This window comes from Ranitomeya imitator, chromosome 3, assembly GCF_032444005.1.
Source record: "Ranitomeya imitator isolate aRanImi1 chromosome 3, aRanImi1.pri, whole genome shotgun sequence".
In the NCBI taxonomy this organism is placed as follows: Eukaryota; Metazoa; Chordata; class Amphibia; order Anura; family Dendrobatidae; genus Ranitomeya; species Ranitomeya imitator.
The window spans coordinates 9,085,162-9,109,972 of NC_091284.1; the positions used below are offsets into that span (position 1 = coordinate 9,085,162).

Below are 24,811 nucleotides of genomic sequence, written 5' to 3' on the forward strand. Positions count from 1 at the left end.
ATTCTGTTCATAGGAGCAGTATTATAGTAGTTATATTCTTGTACATAGGAGCAGTATTATAGTAGTTATATTCTTGTACATAGGGGCAGTATTATAGTAGTTATTTTCTTGTACATAGGGGCAGTATTATAGTAGTTATATTCTTGTACATAGGGGCAGTATTATAGTAGTTATTTTCTTGTAGCTTATGACGTGACTTCTTGCGTTATGTAACGTCGTTCTCACAGGACTGATTTCTTACCTATGTAGATGTTGGTGTCGTCCTCTTCCCCCCGGCGTTTCAGCGCGGTGTCTTTCTTCACAGCAGGTGCCGCCTCTGGCAGTTTTTTCCCTTTGGTCTTCGCAGAACCTCTTGCGCTTGACACTTTGCCCTTTGGGCTTTTTATTGCCTTTTGTTTCCCTCTGTCTTCTGTCAGCTAAAGATGAAGAATGAATACAGAATAGATTAGGTTGTTACGCACCGGTCCTCCATGCTCGCTTTGCTCCTGGTTATGCCTCCTCTGAGCTACTGTCTCTCTGGTGTCTGCTATAGTAGGTCTGTCTATTATCCAGGCATCGATGGCCCCTATGGTCACCACACAATGGTGGGCTCTTCATGTAGAATGTCTGTCAGTAAGCGGGGGGATTCTATCAGTCTGGACCCATATAACGGTTTGTACTGGTTCCTGCTGGTCACTGGTGGAGTATTGGCCGCCTGGTCTCACTATTGCACTGCTGAGGACACAATGCGGAGGAACGTAAGCGCAACCTCTCGGCCTCCAGGGCCTCACCTTCTTCTCGGCCTCCCTCCGCAGCATATCCTTCTGCTTGATGATCAGGAACTGGAATTTGAGCAGTTTGGCCACCAGTAATGGAGGTAATGTCTCCCCGGAGTCCAGGAGGGTCTTGGCCGCTTCTGTCACCTGTGGAGCAGAAATGAAAACATTCGGGGAGTTACAGAGGAGAGAAGAGGTGCGTAATATCATTAGAGGAGGACACAGGAGCCCCCCATCCTGAGAAACGGAGACTGAACATCAAGGGTTAATCTCCACCTAACACCCAGCATAACATGGAGTACTAATCCTGAGACTCCAGTCACCTCCAGAGCTGCACTCACTATTCTGCTGTTATATGATGTCTTATCCTCCAGTCACGTCCAGAGCTGCACTCACTATTCTGCTGTTATATGATGTCTTATCCTCCAGTCACCTCCAGAGCTGCACTCACTATTCTGCTGTTATATGATGTCTTATCCTCCAGTCACGTCCAGAGCTGCACTCACTATTCTGCTGTTATATGATGTCTTATCCTCCAGTCACGTCCAGAGCTGCACTCACTATTCTGCTGTTATATGATGTCTTATCCTCCAGTCACCTCCAGAGCTGCACTCACTATTCTGTTGTTACATCACATCCTATCCTCCAGTCACCTCCAGAGCTGCACTCACTATTCTGCTGTTACAGCGTGTCTTATCCTCCAGTCACCTCCAAAGCTGCACTCAGTATTCTGCTGTTATATCGTGTCTTATCCTCCAGTCACCTCCAAAGCTGCACTCGCTATTCTGCTGTTGCATCACAACCTATCCTCCAGGATCCACAGAATTTCATATTATGGACCCTTGACCAAAAGTGCTTAAAGGGAACTTGTCACCCCCCAAATCGAAGGTGAGCTAAGCCCTCCGGCGGCATCAGGGGCTTATCTACATCATTCTGGAATGTAGATGTATAAAAGATGAGAAAAAGAGGTTAGATTATACTCACCCAGGGGCGGTCCCGGTACGATGGGCGTCGCGGTCCGGGGCCTCCCATCTTCTTACGATGACGCTGGGCCTCTCTGACCTTTCCCGGCTCCTGCGCACTGCAGTACTTTGCTCTGCCCTCAACAGGATAGACAATGTACGCCTGCGCCGGAGCCGCAGGGAGAAGACAAGAAGAGGATGTCATCGTAAGAAGATGGGAGGCCCCGGACCGGACCGTGATGCCCATCATACCGGGACCGCCCCTGGGTGAGTATAATCTAACCTCTTTTTCTCATCTTTCAGGATACGTCGGGGTCTTATCTACAGCATTACAGAATGCATTACAGGATGCTGGAGATAATCCCCTGATGCCGGTGGGCTTAGCTCACCTTTGATTTTTGGGGTGACAGGTTCCCTTTAAGGAGTGTGCCTGGATGGAAGTTGTGGATCCTGTGATAAGAGGCACCAGGGGTGCCCAATACGAGCGGATGGCATCTGTTTAGGCTGTTGTTCCCGCTGCTGTTCTTGCTTGTTCTTGTATCTGGTGCTGTTCTGGGTTATAGGCCGGTGCTGTTTCTGGACCCGCTCCGGGTGCTGCTCCTTCTGCGGTTTCTGGCGCTGTAGCGGGTGATGGGTCACTGATACTCCTGCTGCTGTTCTAGGTGATGGGCTGGGTCTTGTTTCTGGTGCCGCCCCGGGTGCGACTCCTGCTGCTGATTCTGGTGCTGTTCTGGGTCATGGCCCAGTGCTGTTTCTAGTGCTTTTCCTGCTGCTGTTTCTACTGCTGTGAGTGGTGCTGTACCGGGTCATGGGTCGGTGTTTCTGTTGCCTCCCCGGGTGCTGCTCCTGCTGTTGATTTTGATGCTGTTCTTGCTGCTGTTTCTGGTGCTGTACCGGGTCATGGGCCGGTGCTGTTTCTGGTGTGGCTCCTGCTGTTGATTCTGGGGCTGTTCTGGGTCATGGGCCGGTGCTGCTTCTGGTGCCGCCCTGGGTGCTGCTCCTGCTGTTGATTCTGGTGCTATTCTTGCTGCTGTTTCTGGTGCTGTACCGGGTCATGGGCCGGTGACTGGCACCTCTGCTGGTTGCGCTGATGTTTGGGGAACGTTTGTAAAGATGCTGTTGAGCTTTCACTGGGTGGCAATGATGAACCCTGGATATTGGGGGTAGTAGTGTGCGATGCTGTCTGGCCCAGGAGGGGCCATCTGAATCAATGGGAGTCCCACAATCCGGGGCTATAAAGAAGCCAATTAAGCCTTCACCCGGCCCCCCTCCACTATCCCCACCTAATTGGGGTGAAATCGGGGTATTGCGTTTCCTGAGGGCGATGACAGAAGTGGGAACACACAGCTGGCGCAGCAGATGCAGGCACAGGCGGACCCCCGCTTCACTGCACTTTTATGGCCGGCTTTTTACAGCTTGTTTCCACCAAGTCTCCAACATCTGGAGCTTCTCCTCCGAGCCCCATATACACTGCAAAGTCATAAAATAACCCCAAACTGCCCCATAAAAGCTGCTGATGGCTCTGGGGCCGTGGGGGGCGGAATGTGGGGGGCTGTGATAGCGGACGCAGCTTAGATCTCCCCAATACATCCCACCGCTATCTGTCTTTCTTGGGTGGAGTATTTGCTTTATGTGTAACAGGAGGATAAATGAGGTGATGTGAACGCTCTGACAAGCCCCCTCTCCCCGGCGCCCCCTCTCCCAGCCAGCACCCCCTCTCCGCAGAGACCCCTTCTTCCCTTCCTTGTAACAATTAGGCCCTTTTGCCATGTGGTGTCAATTTCTGCTGGAGGGGCCTGTGAGCGAGTGGCGAGCTCGGGATCAGCAGGCTTTTTATTGTATTAGAGCGGTTTCCAGGGAGCGATCACGCCTGGTACATCTGTGCATTGACGTCCCGCTCCATGCGGCCGACGTCCCGCTCCATGCGGCCGACGTCCCGCTCCATGCGGCCGACGTCCCGCTCCATGAGGCCGACGTCCCGCTCCATGAGGCCGACGTCCCGCTCCATGAGGCCGACGTCCCGCTCCATGAGGCCGACGTCCCGCTCCATGCGGCCGACGTCCCGCTCCATGAGGCCGACGTCCCGCTCCATGCGGCCGACTTCCCGCTCCATGAGGCCGACGTCCCGCTCCATGAGGCCGACGTCCCGCTCCATGAGGCCGACGTCCCGCTCCATGCGGCCGACGTCCCGCTCCATGCGGCCGACGTCCCCGCTCCATGAGGCCGACGTCCCGCTCCATGCGGCCGACGTCCCGCTCCATGAGGCCGACGTCCCGCTCCATGAGGCCGACGTCCCGCTCCATGAGGCCGACGTCCCTCTCCATGCGGCCGACGTCCCTCTCCATGCGGTCGACGTCCCAGCTCCATGACGCCGACGTCCCCGCTCCATGAGGTCAACGTCCCTCTCCATGCGGCCGACGCCCCGCTCCATGAGGCCGACGTCCCGCTCCATGCGGCCGATGTCACATGCTGGGCACTGGAGCTTACATGTGTCTCCACAGATACAGGGCTGAGGTTGTACCGTGGCACAGCTCACTGCCATTTGGTAAAAACAATGGTGCAGCAACTAAACAACTTCACCGCTGCTTCATCTGGCAACACTGTGCTCTGCTGACCTGCAGGAATGGCCACCGTCACACAGAGCAGATTACTGACAGCACATGATCAGGGGACAGAAAGCAAGATGGGCCGGTGTGCTTCCGTTTACCCTGCACCTGTATCTCCTCTAACACCTGAGATTATCCTGCACCTGTATCTCCTCTTACACCTGAGATTATCCTGCACCTGTATCTCCTCTAACACCTGAGATTACCCTGCACCTGTATCTCCTCTAACACCTGAGATTATCCTGCACCTGTATCTCTTCTAACACCTGAGATTATCCTGCACCTGTATCTCCTCTTACACCTGAGATTACCCTGCACCTGTATCTCCTCTAACACCTGAGATTACCCTGCACCTGTATCTCCTCTTACGCCTGAGATTACCCTGCACCTGTATCTCCTCTAACACCTGAGATTATCCTGCACCTGTATCTCCTCTTACACCTGAGATTATCCTGCACCTGTATCTCCTCTAACACCTGAGATTACCCTGCACCTGTATCTCCTCTAACACCTGAGATTATCCTGCACCTGTATCTCTTCTAACACCTGAGATTATCCTGCATCTGTATCTCCTCTTACGCCTGAGATTACCCTGCACCTGTATCTTCTCTGATATCTGAGATTATCCTGCACCTGTATCTCCTCTAACACCGGAGATCACCCTGCACCTGTATCTCCACTTACACCCGAGATTACTCTGCACCTGTACCTCCTCTTACACCTGAGATTACCCTGTACCTGTATCGTCTTACACCGGAGATTATTCTGCACCTGTATCTGCTCTTACACATGAGATTACCCTGCACCTGTATCTTCTCTTACACCTGAGATTACCCTGCACCTGTATCTTCTCTTACACCTGAGATTACCCTACACCTGTATCATCTTACACCTGAGATTATCCTGCACCTGGATCTGCTCTTACACTTGAGATTACAATGCACCTGTATCTTCTCTTACACATGAGATTACCCTGCACCTGTATCGTCTCTTACACCTGAGATTATCCTGCACCTGTATCTGCTTTTACACCTGAGATTACCCTGCACTTGTATCACCTCTTAGACCTGAGATTACCCTGCACCTGTATCTTCTCTTACACCTGAGATTATACAGCCTGTGTATCTCCTCTTACACCTGAGATTACCCTGCACCTGTATCGTCTCTTACACCTGAGATTATCCTGCACCTGTATCTGCTCTTACACCTGAGATTAACCTGCACCTGTATCTTCCCTTACACCTGAGATTACCCTGCACCTGTATCTCCTCTAACACCGGAGATTACCCTGCACCTGTATCTCCTCTTACACCAGAGATTACCCTGTACCTGTATCGTTTTACACCGGAGATTACCCTGCACCTGTATCTGCTCTTACACCTGAGATTCCCATGCACCTGTATCTTCTCTTACACCTGAGATTACCCTGCACCTGTATCATCTTACACCTGAGATTATCCTGCACCTGTATCTGCTCTTACACCTGAGATTACTCTGCACCTGTATTTTCTCTTACACCTGAGATTACCCTGCACCTGTATCGCCTCTAACACCAGAGATTACCCTGCACCTGTATCTTCTCTTACACCTGAGATTACCCTGTACCTGTATCTTCTCTTACACCTGAGATTATACAGCCTATGTATCTCCTCTTACACCTGAGATTACCCTCCACCTGTATCATCTCTTACACCTGAGGTTTCCCTGCACCTGTATCTGCTCTTACACCTGAGATTAACCTGCACCTGTATCTTCCCTTACACCTGAGATTACCCTGCACCTGTATCTCCTCTAACACCGGAGATTACCCTGCACCTGTATGTCCTCTTACACCTGAGATTACCCTGCACCTGTATATACTCTTACACCTGAGATTACCCTGCACATGTATCTCCTCTAACACCTGAGATTACCATACAACTCTATCTCCTCTTACACCTGAGATTATCCTGCACCTGTATCTTCTCTTACACCTGAGATTACCCTGTACCTGTATCTTCTCTTACACCTGAGATTATACAGCCTATGTATCTCCTCTTATACCTGAGATTACCCTCCACCTGTATCATCTCTTACACCTGAGGTTTCCCTGCACCTGTATCTGCTCTTACACCTGAGATTAACCTGCACCTGTATCTTCCCTTACACCGGAGATTACCCTGCACCTGTATGTCCTCTTACACCTGAGATTACCCTGCACCTGTATATACTCTTACACCTGAGATTACCCTGCACATGTATCTCCTCTTACACCTGAGATTACCCTCCACCTGTATCATCTCTTACACCTGAGGTTTCCCTGCACCTGTATCTGCTCTTACACCTGAGATTAACCTGCACCTGTATCTTCCCTTACACCTGAGATTACCCTGCACCTGTATCTCCTCTAACACCGGAGATTACCCTGCACCTGTATGTCCTCTTACACCTGAGATTACCCTGCACCTGTATATACTCTTACACCTGAGATTACCCTGCACATGTATCTCCTCTAACACCTGAGATTACCATGCAACTCTATCTCCTCTTACACCTGAGATTACCCTGCACCTGTATATACTCTTACACCTGAGATTACCCTGCACCTGTATCGTTTTACACCTGAGATTATCCTGCACTTGTATCTGCTCTTACACCTGAGATTACCCTGCACCTGTATCTTCTCTTACACCTGAGATTATCCTGCACTTGTATCTGCTCTTACACCTGAGATTACCCTGCACCTGTATCTTCTCTTACACCTGAGATTACCCTGCACCTGTATCTCCTCTTACACCTGAGATCACCCTGCACCTTATACCTGAGATTTTCTTGCATGTCACCTCTACTTTTCTCTGTTTAGACAGTGACCATCCGGCAACATCACATGAAGACTCGGCACGTCCTTGGCATTAACGGCTCCACTTTTGCTCATTTCTGGCTCATTACTGATGTGACTTGTGTGTTAGTGTAAACAGTGAGCCTAGGGATGGCGGCGTTAATCGTCCACTTCAGCACGTGCTTGCTCTGGGCCCGCTCACCACAGACCTGCTGAATGACAAGTCGCTGGGAGCTTTCACAGTGGCTCAGATCTTTCAAGCCGTGGTCAGGAGACTGACAGTAATCGCGGTGAAGTCCCGGCCTCCACTAGAAGGCTGATAACTATGAAAAGTCCTCAAATCCCCCTGCACTTCTGAGAGAGAATCCGCCAGAACCATTTCACAGAGCTTAACCCGTCTGACCACAGGAGAGCGCCACCAAGAACTGATGTTCTAGAAACGAGACGAGGGCAGAAAGATGGACGTTTAGTCTTGCATGTCCCCTTATAAGATTTATACTGCCATCCAAGTACAATATATATAATACCGATATATAATGTATACATGACAGTACCATATAATGAACATTACTATACAGTACCTACAGAATACTGCAGAAACGTTGAACACATCAGCATCAGTCAATCTTGGGTTTTCCTGTTAATATTGGAATGTGCAGACTGTAGATTCAGAATGAAGGCAGCAAAACCTCAAAGGAAAGAACCCATAAGGAAATAAGAAGCAAAGGAACATAATAAGTGCTACCCTTGATGGTGTCCTCAAGTGCAGTAATGAAAACCATCAATCACTATGATGGATGCTCATGAGAGCCTGTTTCAAGAAAGGAAGACCAAGAATGACCTCTGCTGCAGAGGATAAGTTCATTAGAGTAATCAGCCTTAGAAACTATAAATTGACGGCAGCTCAAATAACAGCCTTCATAAAACATGCATGGACAAAAAGTAGAAGACACAGCAAATGAACAGCTGTCCAGGGGAGACCATGAGGAGTGGCCTTCATGGTGGAATTGCTGCAAAGAAGCCACTACTGAGGGAAGCAAGCAAGAAGAGACTAGTATGTACTGAACAGCACAAGCACCGGAGATGAGAGATGTGGAAATCTGTACTTGTGTCTCAGGAGTCATAATGTGAGATTTCTGCTACCAATTGCCATGTCTGTGAGACACAGAAGATGTGTGTGGATGGTTTCTCCATGTTTGCTGCCCAGTGGAGGGGAGGTATGTTGGTAGGGGAGCATGATGCACAGAAAGGGAGGTGTGATGGTGTGAGGTGAGTGAAGCGTGAGGGGAGGTGCGATGGTGTGAGGTGAGTGAAGCATGTAGGGGAGGTGTGATGTTTTGAGGTGTGTGAAGCATGGAGGGGAGGTGCAATGGTGTGAGATGTGATGGTGTGAGGTGTGTGAAGCATGGAGGGAAGGTGTGATGTTTGAGGTGCGTGAAGCATGGAAGGGAGGTGAGATGGTGTGAGGTGCATGAAGCATGGAGGGGGGGTGCGATGGTGTGAGATGCGATGGTGTGAGGTGAGTGAAGCATGGAGGGGAGGTGCGATGGTGTGAGATGCGATGGTGTGAGGTGAGTGAAGCATGGGGGGAGGTGCGATGGTGTGAGATGCGATGGTGTGAGGTGAGAAGCATGGAGGGGAGGTGCGATGGTGTGAGGTGCATGAAGCATGGAGGGGGGGTGCGATGGTGTGAGATGCGATGGTGTGAGGTGAGTGAAGCATGGAGGGGAGGTGCGATGGTGTGAGATGCGATGGTGTGAGGTGAGTGAAGCATGGGGGGAGGTGCGATGGTGTGAGATGCGATGGTGTGAGGTGAGAAGCATGGAGGGGAGGTGCGATGGTGTGAGGTGAGTGAAGCATGGGGGAAGGTGTGAAGGCGTGAGGTGTGTGAAGCATGGGGGGAGGTGCGATGGTGTGAGGTGTGTGAAGCATGGGGGAAGGTGTGAAGGCGTGAGGTGTGTGAAGCATGGAGGGGAGGTGCGATGGTGTGAGGTGAGTGTAGCATGGGGGGAGGTGCGATGGTGTGAGGTGTGTGGAGCATGGAGGGGAGGTGTGATGTTTGAGGTGCGTGAACCATGGAGGGGAGGTGTGATGTTTGAGGTGCGTGAACCATGGAGGGGAGGTGCGATGGTGTGAGATGCAATGGTGTGAGGTGAGTGAAGCATGGGGGGAGGTGCGATGGTGTGAGGTGAGTGAAGCATGGGGGGAGATGCGATGGTGTGAGATGCGATGGTGTGAGGCGTGTGAAGCATGGAGGGGAGGTGTGAAGGTGTGAGGTGCGTGATCCATGGAGGGGAGGTGCGATGGTTTGAGATGTGTGAACCATGGAGGGGAGGTGCGATGGTGTGAGGTGTGTGAAGCATGGGGGGAGGTGCGATGGTGTGTGAAGCATGGAGGGGAGGTGCGATGGTGTGAGGTGTGTGAAGCATGGAGGGGAGGTGCGATGGTGTGTGAAGCATGGAGGGGAGGTGTGATGTTTGATGTGCATGATCCATGGAGGGGAGGTGCGATGGTGTGAGATGTGTGAACCATGGAGGGAAGGTGCGATGGTGTGTGAAGCATGGAGGGGAGGTGTGATGTTTGAGGTGCGTGAACCATGGAGGGGAGGTGCGATGGTGTGAGGTGAGTAAACCATGGAGGGGAGGTGCGATGGTGTGTTAAGCATGGAGGGGAGGTGTGATGGTGTGAGGTGTGTGAAGCATGGAGGGGAGGTGTGATGTTTGAGGTGTGTGAACCATGGAGGGGAGGTGCGATGGTGTGAGATGTGTGAAGCATGGGGGGAGATGCGATGGTGTGAGGTGTGAAGCATGGAGGGGAGGTGCGATGGTGTGAGATGCGATGGTGTGAGGTGAGTGAAGCATGGGGGGAGATGCGATGGTGTGAGGTGTGTGAAGCATGGAGGGGAGGTGCAATGGTGTGAGGTGTGTGAAGCATGGGGGGAGGTGCGATGGTGTGAGGTGTGTGAAGCATGGGGGGAGGTGCGATGGTGTGTGAAGCATGGAGGGGAGGTGTGATGTTTGAGGTGCGTGATCCATGGAGGGGAGGTGCGATGGTGTGAGGTGTGTGAAGCATGGAGGGGAGGTGCGATGGTGTGTGAAGCATGGAGGGGAGGTGTGATGTTTGAGGTGCGTGATCCATGGAGGGGAGGTGCGATGGTGTGAGATGTGTGAACCATGGAGGGGAGGTGCGATGGTTTGAGATGTGTGAACCATGGAGGGGAGGTGCGATCATTTGAGATGTGTGAACCATGGAGGGGAGGTGCGATGGTGTGTGAAGCATGGAGGGGAGGTGTGATGTTTGAGGTGCGTGAACCATGGAGGGGAGGTGCGATGGTGTGAGGTGAGTGAAGCATGGAGGGGAGGTGCGATGGTGTGAGATGCGATGGTGTGAGGTGAGTGAAGCATGGAGGGGAGGTGCGATGGTGTGAGATGCGATGGTGTGAGGTGAGTGAAGCATGGAGGGGAGGTGCGATGGTGTGAGATGCGATGGTGTGAGGTGAGAGAAGCATGGAGGGGAGGTGTGATGGTGTGAGGTGTGTGAAGCATGGGGGGAGGTGCGATGGTGTGTGAAGCATGGAGGGGAGGTGTGATGTTTGAGGTGTGTGAACCATGGAGGGGAGGTGCGATGGTGTGAGGTGAGTGAAGCATGGGGGGAGGTGTGAAGGCGTGAGGTGAGTGAAGCATGGGGGAAGGTGTGATGGTGTCAGGTGTGTGAAGCATGGAGGGGAGATGCGATGGTGTGAGGTGTGTGAAGCATGGAGGGGAGGTGCGATGGTGTGAGATGCGATGGTGTGAAGTGAGTGAAGCATGGGGGAAGGTGTGATGGTGTGAGGTGTGTGAAGCATGGAGGGGAGGTGCGATGGTGTGAGGTGCGATGGTGTGAAGTGAGTGAAGCATGGGGGGAGGTGTGATGGTGTGAGATGCGATGGTGTGAGGTGCGATGGTGTGAAGTGAGTGAAGCATGGGGGGAGGTGCGATGGTGTGAGATGCGATGGTGTGAGGTGCGATGGTGTGAAGTGAGTGAAGCATGGGGGGAGATGCGATGGTGTGAGATGCGATGGTGTGAGGTGAGTGAACCATGGAGGGGAGGTGCGATGGTGTGAGGTGTGTGAAGCATGGGGGGAGGTGTGATGTTTGAGGTGCGTGAACCATGGAGGGGAGGTGCAATGGTGTGAGATGCGATGGTGTGAGGTGAGTGAAGCATGGGGGGAGATGCGATGGTGTGAGGTGTGTGAAGCATGGGGGGAGGTGCGATGGTGTGAGGTGAGTGAAGCATGGGGGGAGATGCGATGGTGTGAGGTGTGTGAAGCATGGAGGTGAGGTGCAATGGTGTGAGATGCGATGGTGTGAGGTGTGTGAAGCATGGGGGGAGATGCGATGGTTTGAGATGTGTGAACCATGGAGGGGAGGTGCGATGGTGTGTGAAGCATGGAGGGGAGGTGTGATGTTTGAGGTGCGTGAACCATGGAGGGGAGGTGCGATGGTGTGAGGTGAGTGAAGCATGGAGGGGAGGTGCGATGGTGTGAGATGCGATGGTGTGAGGTGAGTGAAGCATGGAGGGGAGGTGCGATGGTGTGAGATGCGATGGTGTGAGGTGAGTGAAGCATGGAGGGGAGGTGCGATGGTGTGAGATGCGATGGTGTGAGGTGAGAGAAGCATGGAGGGGAGGTGCGATGGTGTGAGGTGTGTGAAGCATGGAGGGGAGGTGCAATGGTGTGAGATGCGATGGTGTGAGGTGAGTGAAGCATGGGGGGAGATGCGATGGTGTGAGGTGTGTGAAGCATGGGGGGAGGTGCGATGGTGTGAGGTGAGTGAAGCGTGGGGGGAGGTGCGATGGTGTGAGGTGAGTGAAGCATGGGGGGAGGTGCGATGGTGTGAGGTGAGTGAAGCATGGGGGGAGGTGCGATGGTGTGAGGTGTGTGAAGCATGGAGGGGAGGTGCGATGGTGTGAGATGCGATGGTGTGAGATGCAATGGTGTGAGGTGAGTGAAGCATGGAGGGGAGGTGCGATGGTGTGAGGTGTGTGAAGCATGGAGGAGGTACGATGGTGTGGGAAGCGATGGTGTGAGGTGTGTGAATCGGAGGTGTGATTGTTTGAGGTGTGTGAAGCATGGGGGGAGGTGCGATAGAGTGGGATGTGATGGTGTAAGGTGTGTGAAGCATGTGGGGAGGTGTGATGGTGTGAGATGCGATGGTGTGAGGTGCGTGAAGCATGGAGGGGAGGTGCGATGGTGTGAGGGTCTCTGCTTGTAACAACGTTGGTGATTTACTATAAATTCATGGCACACTTGTTCAACATGGCGACCACAGCGTTCTGCAGTCGCCATGATCACATTTGGTTTGCACTTAGTGCCTCATTTGTGTTGTAACAGGACAATGCACACAACTCAGTCTGTATAAAGAAGTTGTGACCGAGAAGGAGGAGAGGGATGGAGCCTGCGGCTTCATATCTTCTTTATCTCACAAACCCAAACAGTTATTCAACACTTTTAACTCCCAGCTCCGCCTTCCACTGTCCCCTCCGACTTTCCTCATCTTTGCCGAAAACCTTGCCATACACTTCAACAAGATAGACCAAACCAGGCAAGACTTTACTGCTCAACCATCACAACCCCTATGTATCACAGACCACTGCCCTCCCAGATAACTTTCCTTTCCACCATCACTGAAGGAGAACTTACTCAACCTGACCTCAGCGTCCAGCTATCGCCCCTATCACCGGTCCCGTTCACCTCCAAACTCCATGCTGAACTGTCCTATGTAAGTCACTATCTGACAACCTATAATCCACCTTCCATTTCCACCACGTCACCGAAACTACCCTGACCATAATTACTAACGACATACAGCTGAAGCATAAATAATATCACGCTTTCCACTGAACTGGAAGTCCGCTGCCTCGGAGTAACCCTTCACTCTGCCCTGTCACTCACACCACATATCAAAGCTCTTACTAGCCTCCAACTCAAAAATACGGTAGTTTCAGAATCAGTCCTTTCCTCAACCCTGACTCTACTAAAATAATAGTGTGCCCTCATCTCGCGCCTCAACTAACTCTGCTAGAATAATCCACGTCTCCCCTCGCTACTCCTCCACTCTGCAAATCCCTTAATTGGCTCCAATTTTCACAACGAAGGCAGTAGAAACTAGCATTGACTTACAAAGCTGTCCATAATCTGTCAACTTATATCATCTCCAGATATCTTCCAACATGCAATCTCCGGTCCTTCCATGACCTCCTTCTCTCCTCTACACTCATAGGTTCCTCACTCAATCGCCTCCAAAATATCTCCCAAGTATCCCCCATCCTCACTAGCACCGGAGCTGCCGCTTCACAAGCACCGGAGCTGCTGCCTCACAAGCACCGGAGCTGATGCCTCACCACCAGCGGAGCTGCCGCCTCACAAGCACTGGAGCTGCTGCCTCACCACCAGCGGAGCTGCCACCTCACAAGCACCGGAGCTGCTGCCTCACAAGCACTGGAGCTGCTGCCTCACCACCAGCGGAGCTGCCACCTCACAAGCACCGGAGCTGCCGCCTCACAAGCACTGGAGCTGCTGCCTCACCACCAGCAGAGCTGCCGCCTCACCAACACCGGAGCTGCTGCCTCACCACCAGCGGAGCTGCCGCCTCACCAACACCAGAGTTGCCGCCTCGCACCACTGAAGCTGCCGTCGCCTCACCAGATAGTAATAACATGGTCTCCACAATCACCCACTTCAGCCAATGGCGATAATAAAGACACAGCCTCCACAATCACCGACTTCGGCCAATAGAGATGGTTTGGGATGAGTTGGACGCAAGGAGAAGATAAAGCAGCTGTCAAGTGCTCAGCATCTCCGGGAAATTCTTCAGGACTGCTGGAGCCATTTCAGGTTATGATCTGATGAAGCTGCGGAGAGAAGCCGAGGGGGTGTAATGCTGTCATCAGATTCATAGGGGGGCACTGAGGAATCTGAGGATAACACATATTCTGGCTTGTGTCACATGTGTTTCTTTACTTGTGGTTTCCATATATTCCTTTGTGGATTTGGTGCTTTTACTCTGAATCTACTATTGCACATTCCAATAGAGACTAGGAAAACATTGCATGAACAGGGGTGTCCAAACTTTTTGACTTGTACGGTAGCAGTGCCATAGAGTGACCACTTACAATACAGTGCTCATATAATATTGCCAAAGAATGCACAAGAACATTCCCATAATGAGTCCACATGACGTACTCACATACCACTGCGTGCATGGCAGTGGAATACACTGACCAATCATTGCACAGTCCTCACATAATACCGCCAAACAGTGATCAGGGACTATATTAAAGGTGGCATTTCAGAATTTTAAAAAATAAACCTTTCCCCTCACCTCTCTTTGCTCACAGAAAGGAATGGTAGATGGGGGCTTTGACCCTGGTGGTCATCTGACTCTGACCTCCAGGTATTAGAATGACGTTGAAGTTTTGTAGTCCAGCAGTGGAAGAGAAGCCTCCAATGCCGGTGCTACAGTGCTAGACTCTTGGAGGGAGGCCGTCGCCCCTTGCCCTCTGGTGAAGTGGTGTCGCCCCATGTGCAGCGCGCCGACCTTACTTTGCCTTCCTGTGCAGTCGGACTGTGCACATCATGTTCTCCCTTGATCAGTAAGTAGTGAATGTGGAAAGCTATATGTGAATCAGATGGATTAAGGAAAAGCAAGAGGCCTTCTCAACAAATGCCCAGGAACAAAGCCTCCTGGCAAACGGGGTACTCAGAGTGGTATCAAACCGGCTCTGTCCCAAGCATGAAGAAACCGAGGCCTCCATTGGTCAGGAAATTCAGCAGCAGATTGTAAGTAATCCCCAAAAATCAACTCGAAGACAGTCAGCAAGTGGGTGCATCACGAACAATGTGTCAGCGAGCCCTGAAATCTCCAAACCTCAAACCAAATCCAATAACATGTGCGGAGCTGAAAGACAAACAACGTATCGGCTCCTGTACGTGGCGACTGACTGATCGGTGATGGGTGTTTGGACCCATTGCTTTACTTCATGATGGACGAAGCTTGGTTAAGAGGTCATGTAGCTTCACAGAACACGAGGTACCGGTCACTGAAGATCCGTAATTGACTGATGAAACACGACTTAATGATGGACGAAACTTGGTAACGAGGTCATGTAGCTTCACAGAACACAAGGTACGGGTCACTGAAGAACCCTATTTGACTGATGAAACACCACTTCATAATGGAAAAAGCCTGGTTAAGAGGTCATGTAGCTTCACAGAACACTAGGTACGGGTCACTGAAGATCCGTAATTGACTGATGAAATACGACTTCATAATGGAAAAAGCTTGGTTAAGAGGTCATGTAGCTTCACAGAACACTAGGTACGGGTCACTGAAGATCCGTAATTGACTGATGAAACACCACGTCATGATGGATGAAGCTTGGTTAAGAGGTCATGTAGCTTCAGAGAACACGAGGTATCGGTCACTGAAGATCCGTAATTGACTGATGAAACACGACTTCATGATGGACGAAACTTGGTAAAGAGGTCATGTAGCTTCACAGAACACGAGGTACAAGGTCACTAATGATCCCTATGTGACTGATGAAACACCACTTCATGATGGACGAAACTTGGTAAAGAGGTCATGTAGCTTCACAGAACACAAGGTATGGGTCACTGAAGAACCCTATTTGACTGATGAAACACCACTTCATAATGGAAAAAGCCTGGTTAAGAGGTCATGTAGCTTCACAGAACACAAGGTACGGGTCACTGAAGAACCCTATTTGACTGATGAAACACCACTTCATAATGGAAAAAGCCTGGTTAAGAGGTCATGTAGCTTCACAGAACACTAGGTACGGGTCACTGAAGATCCGTAATTGACTGATGAAACACCACTTCATGATGGACGAAACTTGGTAAAGAGGTCATGTAGTTACACAGATCACGAGGTACAAGGTCACTAATGATCCCTATTTGACTGATGAAACACCACTTCATGATGGATGAAGATTGGTAATCAGATCGAGTACTGTAGCTTCACAGAACATGAGGAATGGGTTACTGAAGATCCGTAATTGACTGATGAAATACGACTTCATGATGGACGAAGCTTGGTTAAGAGATCATGTAGCTTCACAGAACACTAGGTACGGGTCACTGAAGATCCGTAATTGACTGATGAAACACGTCATGATGGATGAAGCTTGGTTAAGAGGTCATGTAGCTTCAGAGAACACGAGGTATCGGTCACTGAAGATCCGTAATTGACTGATGAAACACCACTTCATGACAAACGAAGCTTGGTTAAGAGGTCATGTAGCTTCACAGAACACGAGGTACAAGGTCACTAATGATCCCTATTTGACTGATGAAACACCACTTCATGATGGACGAAGATTGGTAATCAGATCGAGTACTGTAGCTTCACAGAAGATGAGGTATGGGTTACTGAAGATCCATAATTGACTGATGAAATACGACTTCATGATGGACGAATCTTGGTTATCAGGTCATGTAGCTTCAGAGAACACGAGGTACGGGTCACTAATGATCCCCATTTGACTTATGAAACACCACTTCATGAGCAGAAAATTGGTGTTTGGTGCTCAGTGTTTGGAATCCTGAAGAATTCGTCTCGCCGTGTTATTGCCGGGGAAGGCAACTTTCTATTGGCCACACCGTAGTTTGCCATATATTAAGAATCCATGAAAACCATTCAAAGTGTAAAATCTGAGGCACCAGGCCCAACTCAGACCGAGAGCTGTCGAGGGACACTCAGCGATCCCACACGTGACACATGAGACACTTTCTTTGTGTTTTTTTGCACTTCATATTCACTTTGAATGTTTTTGCTGCATTTTTTAAGCCAATTTTCATCTGCGTTTTACAGTACCATCAAAGTCTATGAGATTTCCGAAATCTCATGCACACACCTTGGTTTTTTTTGTCATCAGTCTTTTGTGCTTTGCATGGTTTTTTGGACACAGAGCATGTCACTTCTTTCAGTGTTTTAGCAGCGTTTTTTTCAGCGTTTTTCACCCATTGACTTGAATAGGTGGTGAAAAAACGCTGAAAAAACGCAGGTATTATGATTTGCTGTGTTTTTTGTTCCAAAACCTCATTCTTTGGAATAAGACTTATTTTCAACACTAAACTTTATCAGCATGCACAAGAGACAAATTTAGCATGCAAAAAATGCCGTGCAAAACGCAAGAAAAAAGAAGGAAAACATGATTTTTTTCTGCAGCTTTTTTTCTGCCAAGAGATCAGGTATTGCTGCAGAAAAAAAAAAACAGCTGAAAAAACATCTAGTGAACTCACCCTTACAACCTTTCTGCTGTTTCCAACAAACCAACAACAATGTAAATATCTGAGCAACTAACAGCGAGACATTTCTCCAAATTACTCACAAAATGCCACTTTTACCAACTCCTGCAATATCAGAAGTATCCCCCCTTCATGACCTTTGTCATTAGTACTCAGTAGAGCCCCTCTGGCTGTTATCACCTGCTACAGCCATGATGTGTTCCTGAAGAATCACAGCCCAGTCCTCATAGGTAATGGCCTCCATGTCACTAATATTCTTGGGTTTGGTAATGTAGCCGCCATCTTCACATCCCGCCAAAGATTCTCTATGGTGTCCAAGTCAGGACGCTGACAGCTGCTTCAGGATGTTCCACGATTTCTGAAACCAAAACATAGTGGACTGTGAGGCGCCTCGATTGTTACCCTGTTGGAAAGTCCAATGATACTTGAGCTTCCGCTCCTCACAGAAGGTGTGACGTGTTCTCCTAGGATTTACCGGTACTTGATTGGATTCATCTTTGTCAACACACAATGCAAGTTTCCAAGTCCTAGAACAATGAGCCTCCGCTGCACTTCACTCTAAACATCACTAATACCAGCCATGCTTCACTGTAGACATCACCGAGCCCCCGCCGTGCTTCTCTGTAGACATCACCGAGCCCCCGCCGTGCTTCTCTGTAGACATCACCGAGCCCCCGCCGTGCTTCACTGTAGACATTACCGAGCTCCCACCGTGCTTCACTGTAGACATCACCGAGCTCCCACAGAGCTTTACTGTAGACATCACCAAGACCCCACCATGCGTCACTGTAAACATCACCGAGCCCCTGCCATGGTTCATTGTAGACATAGCCGAGCCCTCACCATGCCTCAATGTAGATATCACTGAGCCCCCATCGTGCTTCTCTGTAGACATCACCGAGCCCCCGCCGTGCTTCACTATAGACATCACAGAGCGCCCACTATGCTTCATTGCAGACATCACCGAGCCCCCACCGTGCTTCACTGTAGGTATCACTGAGCCCTCTCCGTGCTTCACTGTAGACATCACTGAGCTCCCACAGAGCTTTACTGTAGACATCACCAAGACCCCACCATGCGTCACTGTAAACATCACCGAGCCCCTGCCATGGTTCATTGTAGACATAGCCGAGCCCTCACCATGCCTCAATGTAGATATCACTGAGCCCCCATCGTGCTTCACTGTAGTCATCACTGATCCCCCACTGCGCTTCACTGGAGACAACATTGAGCTCTCGCCATGTTTCACCGAGCCCTGCTGTGCTTCACTGTAGATGTCTCCAAGCCCTTACCGTGCTTCGCTGAAGGCATCACTGAGCCCACCGTGCTTCACTGGAGACATCACTGAGCTCCCACCATGCTTCACTGTAGGCATCACCGAACCCCAACTGTGCTTCACTGGAGACATCACCGAACCCCCACTGTGCTTCACTGTAGACATCACTGAGCTCCCGCCATGCTTCACTGTAGGCATCACTGAGCTCCCGCCATGCTTCACTGGAGGCATCACCAAGCCCCCGCCATGCTTCACTGTAGGCATCACCGAGCCCCAGCTGTGTCTCAATGTAGACATCACAGAGCCCCAACTGTGCTTCACTGTAGACATCAAACAGATCCCTCGCCATGCTTCACTGAAACCCCAGCACCAGCTGCAGTCAGTGGAGGAAGTTTTGAGCACCGTCCTCATCCAGAATCTGCAGCAGCAGAAGTTAGCCTCCTCTTTCTGACTCATCCAGGTAGTGGGGCTCCTATGTGACCTCTGCTCCTGGCTGTATCGCTAGGAACAGTCAATGCTGCTGTATCTTCTCGTATCCTTGCATGTGCAATGATCTTTTGTGTTTACTTTTGAACTTCTCTCTTGACGACCTAAAGGCCATTTCCAATGAGGACTGCGCTGAGAATCTTCAGGGACGCTGCAAGAGTTTGGTATCTAGCAATGCACCACGTCTATAGCTGGTTACAACAGCCAGAGGGGTCTACTAAATACCGAATTTGCTGATCATGAAGAGTTGGATAATACGGGTACTGCATCTCTTTATATTAATCAGATCTTTACATTGTTCTTGTCTCATTGGTTTATTGCAAATATCAGAAAAGTTGTAAGTGTTACTAATAATCCGAATTTAGAAATGGGGGGAGGATTTTGATTGCAAAGCTCCATGATAGTGTCAGAGAGAAGACATAACAGCGCCTTATAGTGCACACTGTGAGGATTGCACTGAGCCCCGGGGGCACTTGCTCTTCGCCCGTGCTATCTTCTGCCCCTGCCTATACCAGACTATTAGCTTAGGTGACTGTCGCCCCGACATATTCTGGAAGCCATCATGTCATTTACTCAGTATGGAGATATCTCGATTCCTTCTGATGCTGGGTGTCGGGCGATGGCTCCGATACATCCATAGTGACCGGATTTAGGGGGGGATGAGCCTCAGATTGCGGCTCCCCGATATGCTGACTCGCTTCTGTTTTGTGGGTGTCTTGGCTGGTAATGATTATCGCATATCATCCATCAGGCGCAGGATCCTGGCCCACACTCAGTTCTCATCCACCACCGGCTCTTGGGCGTCTGTCAGCAGACAGTTGGGCACACATGTATCGGGACCCCCTGATGGGAACATATGCTGCTCACATCAAGCGGAGCCTTAATCTTCCACATCAATGTATTCCATGTGACTGCGATTACACCCTGGTCCAGTGCAGCCATAGATGTCTGCTCCGGAGGTCATAAGTGCGGAATCATCACTGCTGTTCAGCCCCACTACTATCCCTGCCCAGGTACCAGGCTCCAATGCTGCACATCTACAGTCAAGACTGTGCAGCTCCGGAGCCGAGGTTCTCAAACTGTGGTGCAACCCATGGGACACCACCATGTCTACAGGGGGCACACAACATGTCTAAAGTGGCACCACCATGTCTACTGGGGGCACACAACATGTCTAAAGTGGCACCACCATGTCTATAGGGGGCACCACTATGTCTACTGGGGGCACACAACATGTCTACCGGGGGCACCATGTCTAAAGGGGGCACCACCATGTCTACTGGGGGCACACAACATGTCTAAAGTGGCACCACCATGTCTATAGGGGGCACCACTATGTCTACTGGGGGCACACAACATGTCTACCGGGGGCACCATGTCTAAAGGGGGCACCACCATGTCTACTGGGGGCACACAACATGTCTAAAGTGGCACCACCATGTCTATAGGGGGCACCGCCATGTCTATAGGGGGCACCATTATGTTTATAATACTACTAGATTGTGGCCCGATTCTAACGCATCGGGTATTGTAGAATACGTATTTATGTATGTATATAGCAGCCACATAGTATATAGCACAGGCCATGTAGTATATAGGAGCCATGTAGTATATAGCAGACAAATACTACATGGCCTGTGCTATATACTATGTGGCTGCTATATACATACATATTGTAGAATACCCGATGTGTTAATACAGGCCACGCAATATATAACAGTGGCCACGCAGCATATAACACAGCCACGTACTATATAGCACAGCTCACGCAGTATATAGCAGCCACGCAGTATATAACACAGGCGACGTAGTATATAACACTGGCCACGCAGTATATAGCACAGCCCACGCAGTATATAGCAGCCACGTAGTATATAACACAGCCTATGCAGTATATCGCAGCCACGCAGTATATAACACAGGCCACGCAGTATATAACACTGGCCACGTAATATATAGCACAGCCCAAGCAGTATATAGCAGCCACGTAGTATATAACACTGCCTACGCAGTATATAGCAGCCACGTAGTATATAGCACAGCCCACGCAGTATATAGCAGCCACGTAGTATATAACACAGCCTATGCAGTATATAGCAGCCACGTAGTATATAACACAGCCTATGCAGTATATAGCAGCCACGTAATATATAACACAGCCCACGTAGTATATAGCACAGCCCACGCAGTATATAGCAGCCACGTAGTATATAACACAGCCTATGCAGTATATAGCAGCCACGTAATATATAACACAGCCCACGTAGTATATAGCACAGCCCACGCAGTATATAGCAGCCACGTAGTATATAACACAGCCTATGCAGTATATAGCAGCCACGTAGTATATAACACAGCCTATGCAGTATATAGCAGCCACGTAATATATAACACAGCCCACGTAGTATATAGCACAGCCCACGTAGTATATATATATACTCACCCCTGAGATCCACCGAAGCTCCGGCGATACGCGCGCGGCTGCCGCCATCTTCCGTTCCCAGGATGCATTGCGAAATTACCCAGAAGACTTAGCGGTCTCGCGAGACCGCTAAGTCTTCTGGGTAATTTGGCAATGCATCGCCGGGAACGGAAGATGGCGGCCGGCGCGAGCGGCTCAGCAGACAACGGAGGGTGAGAATAGCAGGATTTTTGTTTTTTATTATTTTTAACATTACATTTTTTTACTATTGATGCCGCATAGGCAGCATCAATAGTAAAAAGTTGAACACACAGGGTTAATAGCAGCGGTTACAGAGTGCGTTACCCGCGGCATAACGCGGTCCGTTACCGCCGGCATTAACCCTGTGTGAGCGGTGACCGGAGGGGAGTATGTGGGCGACAGGCACTGACTGCGGGGAGTAAGGAGCGGCCATTTTCTTCCGGACTGTGCCCGTCGCGGATTGGTCGTGGCTGTTTTGCCGCGACCAATCAGCGACTTGGATTTCCATGACAGACAGAGGCCGCGACCAATGATTATCCGTGACAGACAGAAAGAAAGAAAGACGGAAGTGACCCTTAGACAATTATATAGTAGATAATAATAATCTTCATTTATATAGCGCTAACATATTCCGTAGCGCTTTACAGTTTGCTCACATTATCATCACTGTCCCCGATGGGGTTCACAGGTGTCTATAGGGGCACCGCCAAGTCTATAGGGACACTACAATGTCTAAAGAGGCATCACCATGTCTAAAGAGGGTACCACCATATCTATAGGGGCACCCTCATGTCTAAAAATGGCACACAACATGTCTACAGGGGCACTATCATGTCTAAAGGGTGCACCACCATGTCTAAAGGGGGCACCACCATGTCTGTAGGGGTACCACGTCTAAAGGGGCACCACCATGTCTAAAGGGGGCACCACCATGTCTATACGAGTACCACCATGTCTACTGGGGGCACACAATATGTCTACAGGGGCACTATCATGTCTAAAGGGTGCACCACCATGTCTAAAGGTGCACCACCATGTCTATAGGGGCAATACCATGTCTGTAGGGGTACCACGTCTAAAGGGGCACCACCATGTCTAAAGGGGGCACCACCATGTCTACACGAGTACCACCATGTCTACTGGGGGCACACAACATGTCTAAAGGGGCACCACCATGTCTAAAGGAAGCACCATCATGTCTAAAGGGGGCACCACCATGTCTATAGGGGCAATACCATGTCTAAAGGGGCACAACCATGTCTAAAGGGTCACTACAATGTCTAAAGGGGGCACCACTATCTCTATAGACGCACCACCATGTCTATAGGGGTACATAGCATGTATATATAATTACTACCAAGTCTACAAATGGCACCACCATGTCTACAGGGGCACACAACATGTCTATATGGGCACCATCAAGCATATAGGGTAACTACCATGTCTACAGGTGGCACAACCATGTGTACAGGGGGCACACAAAATGTCTATGTACTCCACCATGTTTATAGGGGCACATGGCATACAGTGCCTTGCAAAAGTATTCAGCCCCCTGGAACTTTCCAACCTTTTCCCACATATCAGGCTTCAAACATAAAGATACAAATGTAAATTTTTGGTGAAGAATCAACAACAAGTGGAACACAATTGTGAAGTTGAATGAAATTTATTGGTTATTTTACATTTTTGTGGAAATTCAAAACCTGAAAAGTGGGGGGTGCAATATTATTTGGCCCCTGTAACTTAATACTTTGTTGCACCTTTTGCTGCGATTACAAGTCTCTTGGGGTCTGTCTCTATCAGTTTTGTACATGGAGAGACTGAAATTCTCGCCCGTTCTTCCTTGGCAAACAGCTCGGGCTCAGTGAGGTTGGATGGAGATCGTTTGTGAACAGCAGATTTCAGCTCTTTCCACAGATTCTTGATTGGATTGAGGTCTGGACTGTGACTTGGCCATTCTAACACCTGGATACGTTTATTTGTGAACCATTCCATTGTAGATTTTGCTTTATGTTTGGGATCATTGTCTTGTTGGAAGACAAATCTCCGTCCCAGTCTCAGGTCTTTTGCAGACTCCAACAGGTTTTCTTCAAGAATGGTCCTGTATTTGGCTCCATCCATCTTCCCATCAATTTTAACCATCTTCCCTGTCCCTGCTGAAGAAAAGCAAGCCCAAACCATGATGCTGCCACCACCATGTTTGACAGTGGGGATGGTGTGTTCAGGGTGAGGAGCTGTGTTGCCTTTAAGCCAAACATATCGTTTGGAATTGTTGCCAAAAAGTTTGATTTTGGTTTCATCTGACCAGAGCACCTTCTTCCACATGTTTGGTGTCTCCCAGGTGGCTTGTTGCAAACTTTAAACACTTTTTATGGATATCTTTGAGAAATGGCTTTCTTCTTGCCACTCTTCCATAAAGGCCAGATTTGTGCAGTGTACGACTGATTGTTGTCCTATGGACAGACTGTCCCACCTCAGCTGTAGATCTCTGCAGATCATCCAGAGGGATCATGGGCCTCTTGGCTGCATCTCTGATCAGTCTTCTCCTTGTGTGAGATGAAAGTTTAGAGGGACGGCCGGGTCTTGGTAGATTTGCAGTGGTATGATGCTCCTTCCATTTCAATATGATCATTGCACAGTGCTCCTTGGGATGTTTAACGTTTTGGAAATCATTTTTTATCCAAATCCGGGTTTAAACTTCTCCACAACAGTATCACGGACCTGCCTGTTGTGTTCCTTGGTCTTCATGATGCTCTCTGTGCTTCACACAGAACCCTGAGACTATCACAGAGCAGGTGCATTTATACGGAGACTTGATAACAAAGAGGTGGATTATATGTATCATCATTAGGCATTTAGGACAACATTGGATCATTCAGAGATCCACAATGAACTTCTGGAGGGAGTTTGCTGCACTGAAAGTAAAAGGGCCGAATAATATTGCACGCCCACTTTTCAGTTTTTGAATTTCCACAAAAATGTAAAATAACCAATAAATGTCGTTCAACTTCACAATTGTGTTCCACTTGTTGTTGATTCTTCACCAAAAATGTACATTTGGTATCTTTATGTTTGAAGCAGGATATGTGGGAAAAGGTTGAAAAGTTCAAGGGAGCCGAATACTTTCGCAAGGCACTGTATATAGAGGGGCAC

General features: G+C 49.7%; 1 protein-coding gene across 1 annotated transcript in view; it reads right to left on the bottom strand.

Moving 5' to 3' along the window:
* Positions 1–24,811, bottom strand: part of SPAG17 (sperm associated antigen 17) — a 259,615-nt gene that overhangs the window by 124,276 nt on the left and 110,528 nt on the right. Inside the window, exons 4-5 of the mRNA XM_069760452.1 lie at positions 771–902; positions 242–416 (exon numbers count right to left, since the gene is read on the bottom strand). Coding sequence (XP_069616553.1) covers positions 242–416; positions 771–902 — 307 coding nt within the window. The remainder of the gene's footprint in view (positions 1–241; positions 417–770; positions 903–24,811) is intronic.